We start from the raw sequence: 14,899 nt of genomic DNA on the forward strand, positions 1-14,899 counted from the left end.
CCGCAATTGAAAGCCGTCCCGATGGATTTGGAGAATTTCAGCAAAGTCTGGATGCAATGAGACTGCATAACTGCAAGGCTGAATTGAGCTTTCGTCATCCAACACCCAACTCCGATATTCCGCAAAGATTGAGCTGACGACTTCCGGTGAATAAGCATATTCATCCGCGCGGGAGCTGAATGAAGCAAATCCTTCACACCCTTCACCGCAAGCTCACCTAAGCACCTAAATCGAGGGTTATGGCTGTCGACGACATTCCCTCCGTTGCCCTGCCCGGCAATATCTTGGGCCCGGTCACCAAATTTGCGCCGGGGCCCGGAACACATGTTTACGGAGGTAATGTAGTTTCTTCTCTGCTTGGCCGAGTCACTGTGACACCCCCGGCAAAGACTCCCGGCCCTCAAAAGCGTCTCAACAAGATCACTGCACCTACGACAGAGGAACTGGCTACTATCTCCGTTGCCCGTCATGGCCACAAGCGCGAGATATTGCCCGACGTCGAGAATATTGTCCTTGCACGAGTCCTGCGCCTGATGCCAAAGCAAGCGATTGTGGTTATTCAGCAAGTTGGCGACACAGTATTGCAGACAGAGTGGCAGGGTGTGATCAGAGTGCAAGATGTAAGGGCAACAGAAAAGGATAAGGTTAAAATTTACGAGTCTTTTAAGCCTGGCGACATTGTCCGCGCGCAAGTGGTGAGTTTTCCCTTTGCTTGGTATAGGGTGGTGTTGTTGACATATTTGTGCCAGATATCCCTCGGAGACCAGGCCAACTACTACCTATCGACGGCTTCGAACGAACTGGGCGTTGTTATGGCTACGAGTGAGGCGGGTAATGATATGGTCCCTATCAGTTGGAAAGAATACAGAGATCCCGAAACAGGAATTTGCGAGCCTCGAAAGGTTGCAAAGCCAAGCTGAGCTTGCAGTTTTGTTTGAGAGCTGTCCTGATACAACAAGGACACCCGACATCGCTTGTCTCGGAATAATCTGGCTAGGAGACCTATCAGCCGCGGAACAAGTGCACCTGCAAACTCTGTATTCTACAGGGAACAAGGCACGTGTTCATCACTATAGCCACCGGATTCCATTCATACAATGGCTTTCTGTTATCATCTCATGGCGCGAGGCTTCTCGCATAAATGCCAATTCGTCTGGCTGGGCTCTTCGCTCAAATCCGATAAAAGAGACGGGGCTTGGGATAGTCGAAGAAGTGTTAACACAACGACGAGAATTGAGCCCAGGACGGCCGGGCGAAAAATGAGTTGGGCCTGCCCCAGAATCAACATAACAACATAATTTAAAGCTCATACCACCCGAGAAGCGTATTCCCAGAGTTATTGCATGGGATGTAACATGATCAGACATAGTGACGTGACTTGACCCTGTTTATTCATTCCAACAGCAATTTGATGCGAGATTGAGTCATGAAATATCGTTTGTTGTTCTTTAGCGCTTGACTGCCTATGTCTTTGCTAGTAGTGGAATAAATGACTACCCAAACAAGGCAGATTGGGAAATCAACATAAATAACATCAATTCCCAAGGTCTCGGTTTGCTACTGTAACATGCGTGGGTATACAAGAAACGCCATTTGTTTCGTAATCTAAAATACATACTGGACCCTGATCACCAAGACACGCGCCACTGAAATCGCCTGCTCAGCCGCCCAAGCGCCTCCCGGCCCCTCAAGCTATCGCGTGTCCAAGGCGCCAAAGCCACTGCCCGCATTCGGTTCAGCGACAAAAATAGGGACACTTGGGCTGACTATCCCTGCATCCATTGGAACGTTTCTTTTTGAAACAACACCCACGACTTTTATATATATATCCCTTGGTGGCCATAATTGCTTCGCTGGCATATTCTCAGTGATTGTACGGTTTATCGCATCTACAAACCTATCCTAGCATCCGCCCTGCATCGTGAGTAACCGCCGACGGCTCACATACAACATCATATATGCGCCGGCCATGTCAACGACAATGGTCATGACAATGGCAGCGCCCACTCTCTCTGCTGATTCTACGCCGTGCTGCCCGGGCTGTGGCTATTCATTACCTCTCGATCACAGCCAAGTTCAACTGCTTGAGGCCCAGGCCCGTATCGAAGATCTCGAAAACCAAGTCCGTCTTCTTAATGAGAAGGCCACTGCCGCCGTCGATCGCTGGGCCGATTACGAGGATGAACTAGCCAATTTGCGCGCTCAGCTACCCTCATCGCCAACTCAGAAGCAACTCCCTGCGACGCCTACAAACCCTCGCATGTCATTCCTACAAAGCGGCACCAGCCGGCTATCATCTTTCCTCTCCCCGCGCAAGTCACACGAACTTCCCCATATCGACACCAACCCCTCCCGGCCTTCCAACCAGCGTTCCATAAGCAGCCAATCGCACCGTCCACAACAGTTGCAACCCCTGCCATCTCCCTCAGCCGAAGATCTTCTGGAGGCGCTCAATCGAGAACAATGCTTGCGCAAGGAAGCCGAAGGCAAGGTTGCAGCTACCAGCCAGGAGGTTGAGGAGCTTAGCGCTGCCCTCTTCGAGCAGGCAAATGAAATGGTCGCCGAGGAGAGACGTGCACGGGCAAAGTTAGAACAGCGCGTGGATGAGCTGGAGCGACGAGATCAAGAGAAACGGAGACGTCTCGATAAACTAGAAGGGGCCATGACGAGGATCGAGAGAGTGAGATTACTATTGGCAGAGGCGGAAGAGGATGTCGAGTCAAGCAAAAAGACTGTCAAAGAGATTGAGGCGCTAGAAAGACAGCAGGAAGAGGAAGAACGAAAAGAAAAGGAGCAATCAAAGCCAAAGCAACCCCAGTCCGACAGCCGTGATTCGGTTTACAGCGTACCTGTTGATGAGCATCCGGAAAGACGGTCTCTGGAAGAGCACAGTAACAAAGAACAGTTGAACGATAATAACTGAGGAGAAAGGGCGACAACGACCTCCCAAGCTTAGATTGTTTATGCCCCTCGGTTAGTCAAGGCGCAGGCAGGGCACGATTCAAGGATGAAATAACTTATTAATGCATAATGAAGAACGATACATCTTGTGGGACCAACAGCCATTGAGTATGGAGTCGGCTAAAGCGCAATACCAGGAATGGGGTTTTATGTGGTACGCGGCGAAGAACGTAATAGAGTGTACGATGATGAGCATATGATAGTATGAACGGCCTACCTTTGACATACGACGTACGGCGTAATATAAGTACAGTCTGTTCATAATCATGGCGTTTCTTGCCTAACTTACCCTCTCTACCTGCAAGATAGGGGAGTGATTTGTCACAAACTTAAAGTTATGTTATGTTGGCAACTACTGATTTTGATTGCAGTGTGTCTAACTTCGCTCAGTCGTGAGAGCAAATTTGTATACGTAGGTGTTTAACGAGGAGATTAACGTATTCTCGTAAAAGACGACATCGCACTTGTTCAACGTTTCTCTTTCGTAACGGAAGTTCCAGACTACCTCAATTGGTGTACCGTCACCCATTAAATTCGTGGTTGTCTCCCAAGTTTGGTTGTCGTTAGTCACAGAAAGACAGGCGGAAATGAAGATATCATGTTGAAGAGGACTATGTACTAAGAAAGCCAGAAGATAATTCTGGAGTATGTATCAAAACCGTTAACTCCCCCAAGTTATCCAAACATAGACTAGAACTTTGGTGGTCTGATAGCGGCCGTGGTTAGGGCTTAAAGCTACACCATTGCCTGCAGCCAAGCTGAACTATTGCACCGTCGACAATAGCCCAAAACTCTATTCAAATCACCCACGTACACATTACCGAGGATCGTTGCACCTATATCCTCTCATGACTCAGTATCGGATTATCCACAAGCCATATCCCAATGAGAAAAATGCCACTCTCTTGACGCCGCTGTTGTAAAATGATTCAAAGGTGATGCCCCTCCTGTAACACCAAATTTTTTCTCTGGTAACAAGGACGCTTAAGCATGATGTCGCTCGCATGTAAAGTTTTCCATGATAGAAGTCGCTTGATACCGGTTTAGATTCGGTTGTGCGCGCCAGGAGAGCCACTGCCATAGGATGAGCGCCTGGCGGTCGAGGCAGGCATATGTGGAGGTGGCAGACTCGAAGGATCGTCAGCGAGAAGGTCTTCGAGGAACGCACTAGGGGCGCGTTGGCTTGGTGGTCGATTGAGATTGAGGGTCGAGTTACTGATATCCCTTCGGCCTTGGAATGAAGGTGAATCTGGAGGACTTGGATTCAAGGTATGTCGTGAAGGAGTGCCAAAGTGACCGCGTGAATCAGGGCGTAAGTTGGTCATGCTGATGTTATTCTCATGTTGGCCACCGGGAGAGCTCGTGCCAGCCGCATAAAAACCAGATGGCAAAAATGCAGAGCCACGATTGCCAGCCCCGTTGCCTGATGCTGCGGCAGTTGGAGAGAAAAACAGATTGGAGGCACTAGGAGTTGACGATAGAACAGGTCCACGGGTGGTTCGTCGCACGCCACGACCAGCAGAGAGAGACATTGTCGATCCGGTATCAGTATATTTGTAGAAAGGTGCAGGGGGCGCAGGAAAGCCAGTCTTTGCGTTCTCGCTATGTTGGGCTTTGGCTGCTCGCTCAACAGACCGATGCAGGAGGATGCCAACGATAAGACGCCAGAGTAGGATGGCGAGCCCAAGAGCGCCAAGGATAGCACCAACTGCAATAAACACGGTACCGTCAGGGGCACTCGAGTGCCGCATGAAAGGAGCGTTGTTAGTAGGGGGAACCGAAGGAGCTGGATAAGTCGGAATTGGCTTGTATCTTGTCAAGGTAGGCATAGCTTCTTCCGTGCCAGAAGAAGCGATGGATGTGATCGTGGACTGAATGTCTTTGGTTTTGGTTGGACCCTCTCCTGTCGCAGTACTAGCCTGATCCTCTTCCTCAGTAGACTTGGAGTCATCTTTCGCAGTAGACTTGGGCTCTTCTTTTTCCTCCGTTTTGGAAGACTGCTCGTCTTTCGTTGACGCAGGCTTCGCATTGTCTTTCGTCTCAGTACTAGCTGGCTCAGCGGCTGTATTGGTGGGTTTATTGGCATCGCTATTCTTCGAATCGGTCGCCTCAGGAATAGCAGATGGATCATTATTCTTGGGGTCATCCTTGGTATCTTGAGCCATAGCCAGGCCACCGTACACTGAAATGGAGGCAAACACCGAGACCAAAAGGTCAGGTCTCGGTAGGTAGTTGATTGGTCTCATGCTGAAGTAGTTGTTTCAATCGGCTATCTCTCAGAATAGTTGTCCAAACAAATTACGTCCTCGGGATTGATATTAAGTATTGTTGGAAAAAGATCTCTCGCGAGATAGGCGTCAGGAATCACCGAACAATCGTGTGAGACTCTGTTTTGTGATCGACCCAGGGCGGGTGAGATAAATTGCGTATATCGAGGGTGGTTAGGAATGTCAAAAGGGGAGGTCGAGCGTTGATTTAGCAGATGTGTGCTCCCGTTATGAAATAGCGCGTAGAAACAGGCGTGTTTCTTCGAGAACCCGGAAGTAGGAGGCGACTTATTGCTCGATAGTAATGTGTACGTCCAAAGGGATATGCCGCGTCTATTGTCCTGGCAAGGGGGCAAGCGGAGTGAAGACGGCAAGCGAGAGATGGGTAATTAGTGAAGTTATCTGTGCCGGCCACCTGCAACTCGAACGAAGGAATACAACAAGGACTAAGAAAGAAATAAAGAATGTAATAACTGCATAGGCGAGCGAATGAGTGTGCGTAACCAAGCGAGTGGGCGAGACGCACTACCAAAAATCGCGTTAGCAATTGTATGATAGAGTGAAGATCGAGTTGAAGCGATGGGACGGGGAAGGGACTGACAAGACGGGGTCGCACAACAGAGACAAAAGCGGGCAGGGACTGGGGCTTGCTGCACCTTCCTAATGCCTGCCTGTCAATGCGTGGGCCAGGTGTTTGCGAAGGGCAGGCCAGTAAAAAGGAGAATGGTGCACCTGATGTTTAAGATCGAATAGGTCTAGACCAGGTGTTATTGGGAAGATCTTATTCGCCCATGTTCGATAGCGTCTGTCTGAAAAACATTAGCAACACTGCAAATATCAGGAGAGCTGCGGCCTATTAATACCTAGAGGCTAATGCGGCAATTGTTTTGAATGTACAGCGGCTATCAACACTCTGGATTCATTCGGTGAAACTTGACAGACACGGCTCGCCGCCACACAGGTATGGTGGTCAGCCTTGAATCCTCAGCGGCTGGCTGTTTTGGCCCACGAACCTCGATGGCTCTTGGTGTTGTGCCTGAGAGCCTCGTCTAATAATGGTTGCCCCATGGAAAGCGTGGTGTGTACAGTCAAGTTAATACATGATAGGTAGGTACCCAGCATCTGTTGTTGTCCGACTATGAACGTAACAGGCACCATTGGTTGTCAATATCCTGCTACATTTGACAAGTGCTTAGTTGCATACCCGATCCGCGACGGCTGGGTCTTGTTCAAGTGGCTTCCTGTCGTTACCCTTCTTGATGCATTATCTTGCAGATAGAGATGCTGTATCCGAACCGTTGGACACCGTTGAAACGGCATGCAAAGTAAAATGTTTAGCTGAATAGAGTTTTGCCTTGATCAATATCATATGCGCCACATCACTATATTTCAGTCCCTTACATATGCCCTGACCCTAAATATCTATCAGGTAAGAAGCGAAACTGGAGCTTACAGCTTACAAGACCTTGTGTTAGTAGGTACATGCCCTATGGTGATACTTGTCACTATCCGCAGCTCAACTCCATTGTTTTCAGGGTCCTGCGTGAGCGGAGCGAGCATCGCACCGACCAGCGGGGTAATCAATGTGACATAGCTCTCTACAACGGGGATCTTTTGCGTCTCCGCGAGTGGATTCTTGTGTTTTGCAGTTTATGACACCCAGCCACGCGAAATGTCTCCACGACCACGACCCACTTCACCAAGTCGCACTTCCAAACAGAGATGTATCACGTGATCCCAATCGGCGCTAAAGCAAGGCCGGTCCCGTCCACGCGTGAGCCTCGTCATTGTCAGCCTCCAGTCCCGAGCACCTATCGTCAACACGATCATTCGTTAACGATCAGCGATACTGCAACATCAGACAACTGCTCTACAGGAACCAAACCTTTCGCAACGCACATAATCTTTAGCTATGGAGGAAGAGCGTCTTTGGAAGTTTCGACGGCCCGAGTGGCTCAACACGGTCTGGGCCCGAAATGCTGGTGTCTACAGCGCCGGAGCTATTGTACGTTGAATCTATAAAATTATCCCTCCTTGAGAATTCGGCGTTCTTCGTTGCATGGCTCTCTCAACGCATCTCGCCACTTCATGCGCTCGTCCTGTCAATAGTTTGGTACTTACCACCTGGTGCGCTTTAGTTCTCCATCGCCTTTTACATCATGCTCGATTCCGCAGTCTGGTCAAAGTCATCACGCAACGGCTCCGATATCCATGTCAAGTTTGTTGACTGGCTGCCCTTTATTTTCTCCAGCTTGGGCATGCTTATCATCAATTCGGTCGAAAAGCAACGCCTAAGCGCCGATTCCTTCAGCTACAGCGGAAATGGGGTAGCGTGGAAGGCTCGCGTGGTTCTGTTCTTGGGTTTTGCTGCTCTCGCTGGTGGAATGGCCGGTGGTGTCACCGTCTTTGTTCTCAAGTTCGTTGTGCCCAGCGTCGCTATGCCTGCTCTGGGTATGGGAATTGAGAATGTGCTCAGTAACGCTCTTGTTGGCGTTAGGTAAGAAGAATATTATCCAAGGAAATCGAATGTTTTCACTAATTCCGCACAGCTCTGTCGTCCTTTGGATCAGCCAGAACATGGAAGACGAATACTCCTACAACCTCTCCCTGTAGGAGCACCGCAAAGCGACCAGAATAAACTCTCGAATTCGGGTGATGTCGGGGGCGTATTGATGGGCTAGGCTGCATTCTTGGAGATAAAGACAAGCTGTACGATAAAGAGACAGAGCTTACGGCACATTACACCAATGGCACATGGTCGCCCTACTGATGTTCCGCATACAGGAGCACATGGCAAATAGTACTGGCGACAACATACCTGAACGCAACTCGACTATCATCGGTACATGTCGAGTGTATACCTTTTTCTGAAATAAGAATGGTTTAGATTTAACGTTTGCAAGGACGGAGTGAGGGTGGCTATTACACCTTGAATGCTCCCGCCTTTTGAGCTTGGAGGCAGCGGGTGTCCAAAAGCATGAGACTCCATGAATGTGAAGATATACCTACCTACCTAGTGGAAGTGAGGAGGTTATTGATTGCCTGTTAGTACTTAGTAGATTAAGGTAGGTAATTGTGCGAGTGACACTGAGCTCTTCACATGCTTATTGGAGGTAGGCACAAGTGTTTGTGCAACTGCCCTGACCAGATAGGCTGAAGAGAAGAAAAGGATGGAGTAAGCCTAACATGAAGCAGCTAAGATGACTAGACGAAGACACCCCGGGACACCCCACAGAAAGTCAACAGAAGGTGACATAACATCTGCCTTTACATAACCAATTTTTGGTCGCCTTCAACTTCTTGGATAGTTACACTTCTTTCATATCACAACGACCAACGAGATTGAAGGTTTGGCGATGGCAGATCGAACACGGACAACAACGAATGGCACGGGGGTTCCCCGCTCTCGTAACGGCGCCTCTTCAGCAGGCGTTCGTCGTAATCTATTCCAAAGCCAGTTGACCCGGCGACCTACCGCTGGATCGACTTCTACGTCTGCCGAAACACTGCATTCAGACGTCGATATTTTATCTGATACATCTGAGATTGTAGTTCGTGATAAGCACGGAGAAATTGAGCTCGGGGACCCTCCGACACCGATAATGGAAGACGAGGATGAGTTGCCCCTAGACCATAGACAAGAGTGTGAGAGTAAGACATGCGCAGGACTAGAGATCTACCCATGCTAAAATGCGAGTAGAGGAAAGACAACGTCTGGCAGAAGCAGTTAAACATCACCAGATGCATCGTCATGCGATGACGGAACAACCTGAAGGTGCGACGTGTCTTGTCTTTGTCATTCTCATCTTACTAACGCCGCATCAGAACTTCTTGAAGCTGTAAGAGCAAGTCTACGAGCCAAAGTGGCAGCCCTTGCCGAAGACAATTGGATGTTTGAACCAGAAGAACAGCCCCGTGGTTAGCCCAGTCTTTTATTTACCTTCCAACGCCTGCTGTCTATGTTTTTCTCAAGACAATATGGTATATCAGCATCCAAGCCCACAGTTCAAATTATCTAGTCCAGACCTTCCGCTGCGGGGGCATCTTGCCGTTGCGTAACCTGCTTACGCTTTGGCTTTTCTGGTTGGCCACCACCACCAAAGAAACCGCTCATCATATCCATAAGAGGGTTGCTTTGTCGAGGCTTGGACAGGCCAAAGTACATCTCTCCAACCATCTCAAGCGCCTCGGCCCATGATCCCGCCTCGTTGATTTGTGTGGCATACTTGGACACCAAAGCACGGTAGAGTTCGGGTGCGCCGCGTTGGATAGCAAGAAGGAGAAAGCCAAGAAAGTTGAGTAGAGGCAGGCTTGGAAAGATGCGGATGTCACCAGCGGAGCTCGACACGTCTTGGACACCAAGGTTCGGGTTATCGTTGGAGAGGGAGCTGGTGAAGAGGCGGTAGCAGGTATTGGCAGCACGAACATTGCCAACGAGGAGATATGGGAGAACTGCGCGGCCGGCGAAGAGAGCCGCTTGATGAGGCTCGCTCTCCTTGTACCAATTATATTCCATCTTTGTCAGAATCTCGGGCGAGTCCTTGGTTCCTAATATCAAATGTTTCTCGGCCTCGTATGTATCGTGCTCCTCGGCATATAGTGAGCCGGCGACATGGTGAAGCTCAGGATCTCCAGCTGGATATTCACCAAATTTTGCTGACCAACTTTCCCCAATAATGTCAGTATGCTCGTTCGCGATAGCTCGTCAAGACAACGATGTAGCACTTACGCTATGATTTCACCGATAAACTTCTTCCTCGTAGGCTCGCCAGCCTCGAATAGCCGCAGACAAGTCAATAGTCTACCCTTGGCGGTAGCATCAGGCTTGAGTTCTGCCTGCTTGTAGACGTCGACCAGCATAGCACACAGGTCTCCTCCACTGCCACCCTGCCCCGCGCGCAGCAAGGCTTGGGATACATTGGAGAGAATATCGATCGCGGCAGGCCAGTTGGAGGTCTTGATATAACGAGATGCCGCGACACGGGTCTGCTGTTGAGCTTCGTAATAATCGCCCTCTTCGATCTTGGCCTGTAGCCGGGCAACTATGCGGTCAACCTTGCTGGCCATGGTAGGCGTTTGTAGGGTGAGTGACTTGAGGAACGGTTTGCGGATTGGTAGCGATGTGACCAAAAGAAATATACTATGTAGTGACGTAGAATACCTGACGATATTGAGGCGAGGTGTTGCAGCTCAGGTGGGCAACTGTTGGTGGAGGGGTTCAGGTTGGCCATGACCAGTACGTACCCGAAGCTTCAAGCTGGGCTCCGTCAGAAACAGTGTCCACAAGAATGGCCCACTTTGGTAATAGCTCAGGCTCGAGAGAAGCCCCTCCATGGACCGACTTTTCTCTCCTTACCTTGACGTGAGAATCACACGAACCTCGCTCTTAGAATCCAAACTCTACCCCCTGGGCCAGCTTCATACAGTCATAGGTTGTACCACTGTAGGATATATCGTCTACTGGAATTGTATCAGCTTCCCAGACGTGGACAGCGTAAGTACCAGCTGGCCTTTGCCCTCTTTGGTGCCGTGTCAACATCCAGTACCGGTACACCAAAACTTGGGCTGTTGTGCTGTCCCTCATTCATCCTGCGTATAGCAACTGATTAGATCATATACCGAACTTGCATGTAAAACATGGTACTTCGAGCTTCGATCCATAATATGATTACCTATGTTGGGCCAAAGTCAACGTCGTGGCGGAAGAGAGTTAAAACCAATGCAGTAAGGTCCGTTTCTGCCCCACAAAGCGATCTTAAGCAAGTCATGGGCGGATCCTATCAGCCCCGACTGATATAAGAAGCTCGCAATCGCCTGTTTGCTCCGTCTCAACTCTCCAACATCGGTAGGCAGATAGCAATTTATCGTTACACAGGATGCAGCTCAGCATCCATTCCCTACATAGGCTACCAACTCTCGCATCCATTAACAAAGAAGCGTGATTAGTTTAGTGGTAAAATCCTCCTCTCCCATGGGAGGGTCCCGAGTTCGATTCTCGGATCACGCATTATCTTTTGCATCTTGCACGTTTACATCCTCTTTGACCCTTGAACAATGTGATTCAGGGCAGTAGTGCTTAATTTATTGCTGTACATTATCGAAATGTTAGTGGTTTACTGGTGTTGTTGTGTTCTATCTTCTGATATAGGTTTACTGACTGAAGACTAGCAAGTATAAAGGATGAAATAGAGTGTTTGCTTTAGTTACTTATATTTAATATCCTGTCCAAAGATTCCGTTCCGTATAGCCTGTCAATTACCTAACAACTTGCCAGTATATCGATGGGCAAGGATATGTAAACAATACATATATATACGGAGGTACCTACTCCGTAGTTATGGATGTTTTGACTTTCCATTAGTTCCCTCCGGGGCTTCTACCCGAACCGATAGCAGTCCGGCGTCTCCCCGCCGGGACCCCATCTCCCGCACGCTGTTACATGGACATCAACATGCCGAAGCCGGCCTTAATAATACCTGTTCATTCATTGTCGCTAGGCTTAAGTCCGCCATTTATAAAGAGCCCAAGGCCTCGATCTCTTGGTTTCTGTCTTCACTTATTTTGATCTCAAGTGTTTTCCCAATCACGCCATACGCAGTAGATACTATGGCCTCATCTACCCTCCAGCGTAAGCAGATCATCTCAAGTCCGTTAAGGCATTACCCTAACAACTCTTGTAGGTCTCGTACGCTTTGTACCGAGATCTAGTCCTTCCAAGATCCTTATCGGTCAGCCAGCAGACAAGGATATTGATGTTGGTGCTGCCTTACGCCGGGGTCAAGAGGTTGCTGTCAATGTTTGGTCAGGTTCATCAGTCCTGTCCCCAGGATCCTCTACTGGTACTACCGAAACCATTGACCGCATTCTGTCCCCTCTTGCCCAAAATGAGATCGGTACTGTTCGGTGTGTCGGTTTGAATGTATGTCAAGCTACTTCCGAAAATCGCAGGATCTAACTCGCCATTAGTACAGAAAGCATGCTGCCGAATGTGGACTTGATCCCCCAGCAATCCCGGTCATCTTCATGTAAGTCTGGCTGATCAGTAACATAAGACAAGACTTTGAGTTGACCTGTAGATAGGAAACCAGCGACAACGATTGTGGATCCTTGGCCAGCTCGTGGAACCATTCCCAAGCTGAGCCAGGTGGACGAGTCTGGCGATTACGAGGCAGAATTAGCTGTGGTAATTGGTCAGACAGCTAAGAACGTCAGCGAGGCCGAAGCTTTGGACTACGTTCTTGGATACACTGCCGCCAACGATGTTTCCAGCCGTACTCAACAGCTGAACCAGTCTCAATGGTCTTTCTCAAAGAGCTTTGATGGGGCTTGTCCATTAGGTAAGTTGATCTAAAGTTATGGTTGATTGAACTAACAATTCCCTATATAGGCCCAACACTGGTTCTCAAATCTCTTATTACAGATCCTACCAAGCTTCACATGCGAGGGTTGAAGAACGGCGAAGTGTATCAGGAGAGCGGCACTGAGTGAGTAGCACCATACACAGTTATACAATCTCCCCACTGACTTCACTCAGCGACCTCATCTTTTCTATCCCTAAAATTATCAGCTGGCTGTCCCAAGGCACTACACTTCCCCCGGGAACTGTCATTGTCACTGGCACCCCCGCAGGTGTTGGGATGGGCCGAACCCCCAAGGATGCGCTCCGGCACGGCGACGAATTTGCGGTTGAGATTCTGCCTCATATTGGAACCCTCACCAACATTTTTGAGAATGAGAAGAGTAGCTTCATGACCAAGTTGTAAAAACGCAGCAGGCCAGATAATTGTACGTATGATGGCCCTGGGTAATCTTTGGTGCAATGAATGGAATCTAAATATGAGTTCATGAAGGATGAGTCGTAGGAATCACTAAACTGGTTAAAAAAAACAAATAATGGCAACTGGCTTAATCAAGAATAGCCAAGACACGTCAGCATGAGAACCACGTAATTTGCTGTCTCACCACTCCGATTCTGTCTCCTTTGCAAGCTACTCTCATTTATCCAAGGTTGTGCCTAACCTGGAGAATTCGTCTGACTGTTTGCAAACTAAACACCACAACTATTCTCCTGTAACCATTCTAATCAGTTACCTTCCATCAAGAATATTGGAACAATGACGGCTCATGTTACTGTACCTCAGACGATGAAAGCATTAAGACTGGTTGAGGTGAAGTTATCTACCCAGATCTCGTGCTTTTGCACTCGTTGACGTATTTAGTTTCATAAAAACTACACCCTTCTCCATGATGTTCCAGTTCCCAAGCCAAAGCTCAATGAAGCTCTCATCCGTGTAGCAACCGCTGGCTTCTGTCACACCGATCTCATGGTATATCATGGCATAACCCAGGTATCATTACCTTTCATCGGCTCTCATGAACCAGCCGGAACAATAGTCGCTCTTGGCTCTGATGTACCTGGGATATGGCATAAAGGGGATCGTGTGGGAGTTACAAACTTTATGGATCCTTGCCAGGGTTGTAATGGATGCAAATGGGCTATGCAGAGTCTTGGATCGCTCGATCCACGTTTCTGTGATAATAGGACTATGTGTGGCATCGTTCGTCGTGATGGAGCCTTTGCCGAATACATGGTTTCCTGGCATGGTGCTGTGGTGTCCTTGCCTGACAGCATAGGCTTTGAGCAGGCGGCCCCTTTGATGTGTGCCGGGGTGTGTTTCCCAGAGTTGAAAGTGTTTCTGTTGCCCGTGCTCTACTGACAACCAATCTGAGGCAACTGTGTGGCACGCCATTAACCAGGCCGATACAACAAAGGGCGAGACCATTGGCATCATCGGTATAGGTGGCCTTGGGATTTTGGGATTCAATTTGCAAAGGCTCGAGGCTATAGGGTGATAGCTATTGACAGCCATGAGGTTGGTCTGAAGCTCGCTTCTGGAGTTCCCTCCCACCTCCAGCCGGATCTCGTACTCAAGCTTGATGACCCAGAAACTATTCAGAAGATCTCCGACTTTACCGACGGAATTGGTCTCAAAGCTACCATTGTATGCACTAGCGATGATGCTGCCAGTGATTGGGCCGCTCAGCGGTTGCAACCAAGAGGAATATTAGTCGCTGCTGGCTTTCCTGAGCATGGTCTCAAATTCGACCCCATGAATCTCATCTTGAGAGAGATTTTTGTCAAGGGAACAGTCCATGGTAGCATGAGTGAGACTAGAGAGATGATGGAATTTGTAGTTCAGCACGGAATACGTAGTCATTTGACTTTGCTCACGATGGAGGAGGCAGAAGATATCGCGGCCAAGTCAGAAGCTCACGCTTTCATTGGCCGCCCTGTCGTCAAGATTGGAATGCACTGAATGAATTTGACCTGGGATGTTTGCCAATTCCTCTGCTGGTCGATTGCGGCTGCAGAGGCATAAGAAATGCTCTATTCTCAAGAATATCTGCCTCCCTACGCATAGCATAAGACAACCGTATAGTTCCGAGCCTATGGAATACCCAGTTTGGTATCTCCACAGCGATCTTCTTAAATCACTGGCTATGCGGTGCATTTAAATCATTAGTTTGGTTATTGAGGAGTTTTCTGACTCCCGCTGCGAACCCGTTACGAGAATATCAACATGGGTTTCTAACAAGACATATTCCATGTACATTGAACACAATGTCTCTTGGCCGAATAGCAAGGCTCACATAGCTTGAGCCCTTCCTGT

General features: G+C 48.8%; 8 protein-coding genes, besides 1 other annotated feature; 6 read left to right on the forward strand and 2 right to left on the reverse strand.

Moving 5' to 3' along the window:
• Window positions 1-239: 239 nt before the first annotated feature.
• FFUJ_02621 (probable CSL4-core component of the 3`-5` exosome) lies at window positions 240-920 on the forward strand (the record flags this gene model as incomplete). XM_023574375.1 has 2 exons in its annotated part: window positions 240-695; window positions 750-920. 2 exons carry the CDS (start codon window positions 240-242, stop codon window positions 918-920), a joined length of 627 nt encoding a protein of 208 aa, XP_023427739.1.
• A 1,049-nt stretch (window positions 921-1,969) lies between these two features.
• FFUJ_02622 (related to TFIID and SAGA subunit TAF61) lies at window positions 1,970-2,923 on the forward strand (the record flags this gene model as incomplete). The annotated part of the gene is made up of 1 exon (XM_023574376.1): window positions 1,970-2,923. The coding sequence occupies one exon, from the start codon at window positions 1,970-1,972 to the stop codon at window positions 2,921-2,923; it is 954 nt and encodes a 317-aa protein (XP_023427740.1).
• Window positions 2,924-4,004: 1,081 nt separating this feature from the next.
• Window positions 4,005-5,207, reverse strand: FFUJ_02623 (related to CSI2 protein; the record flags this gene model as incomplete). The annotated part of the gene is made up of 1 exon (XM_023574377.1): window positions 4,005-5,207. The coding sequence occupies one exon, from the start codon at window positions 5,205-5,207 to the stop codon at window positions 4,005-4,007; it is 1,203 nt and encodes a 400-aa protein (XP_023427741.1).
• Window positions 5,208-7,140: 1,933 nt separating this feature from the next.
• Window positions 7,141-7,841, forward strand: FFUJ_02624 (probable VPS68 Protein involved in vacuolar protein sorting; the record flags this gene model as incomplete). XM_023574378.1 has 3 exons in its annotated part: window positions 7,141-7,233; window positions 7,367-7,725; window positions 7,778-7,841. 3 exons carry the CDS (start codon window positions 7,141-7,143, stop codon window positions 7,839-7,841), a joined length of 516 nt encoding a protein of 171 aa, XP_023427742.1.
• Window positions 7,842-8,584: 743 nt separating this feature from the next.
• On the forward strand, window positions 8,585-9,151 carry FFUJ_02625 (uncharacterized protein; the record flags this gene model as incomplete). XM_023574379.1 has 3 exons in its annotated part: window positions 8,585-8,879; window positions 8,929-9,003; window positions 9,054-9,151. 3 exons carry the CDS (start codon window positions 8,585-8,587, stop codon window positions 9,149-9,151), a joined length of 468 nt encoding a protein of 155 aa, XP_023427743.1.
• A 92-nt stretch (window positions 9,152-9,243) lies between these two features.
• On the reverse strand, window positions 9,244-10,295 carry FFUJ_02626 (uncharacterized protein; the record flags this gene model as incomplete). XM_023574380.1 has 2 exons in its annotated part: window positions 9,244-9,892; window positions 9,958-10,295. The coding sequence occupies 2 exons, from the start codon at window positions 10,293-10,295 to the stop codon at window positions 9,244-9,246; spliced, it is 987 nt and encodes a 328-aa protein (XP_023427744.1).
• An 869-nt stretch (window positions 10,296-11,164) lies between these two features.
• Window positions 11,165-11,235, forward strand: a tRNA (tRNA-Gly).
• Window positions 11,236-11,834: 599 nt separating this feature from the next.
• Window positions 11,835-12,991, forward strand: FFUJ_02627 (related to bifunctional 4-hydroxyphenylacetate degradation enzyme; the record flags this gene model as incomplete). XM_023574381.1 has 6 exons in its annotated part: window positions 11,835-11,856; window positions 11,909-12,147; window positions 12,195-12,253; window positions 12,309-12,565; window positions 12,616-12,712; window positions 12,763-12,991. 6 exons carry the CDS (start codon window positions 11,835-11,837, stop codon window positions 12,989-12,991), a joined length of 903 nt encoding a protein of 300 aa, XP_023427745.1.
• A 351-nt stretch (window positions 12,992-13,342) lies between these two features.
• FFUJ_02628 (related to ADH5-alcohol dehydrogenase V) lies at window positions 13,343-14,744 on the forward strand (the record flags this gene model as incomplete). XM_023574382.1 has 5 exons in its annotated part: window positions 13,343-13,396; window positions 13,448-13,897; window positions 13,959-14,022; window positions 14,085-14,524; window positions 14,628-14,744. The coding sequence occupies 5 exons, from the start codon at window positions 13,343-13,345 to the stop codon at window positions 14,742-14,744; spliced, it is 1,125 nt and encodes a 374-aa protein (XP_023427746.1).
• Window positions 14,745-14,899: the final 155 nt, after the last annotated feature.

The sequence above is a fragment of the Fusarium fujikuroi genome, chromosome FFUJ_chr03, assembly GCF_900079805.1.
Source record: "Fusarium fujikuroi IMI 58289 draft genome, chromosome FFUJ_chr03".
NCBI classification, from domain to species: domain Eukaryota; kingdom Fungi; phylum Ascomycota; class Sordariomycetes; order Hypocreales; family Nectriaceae; genus Fusarium; species Fusarium fujikuroi.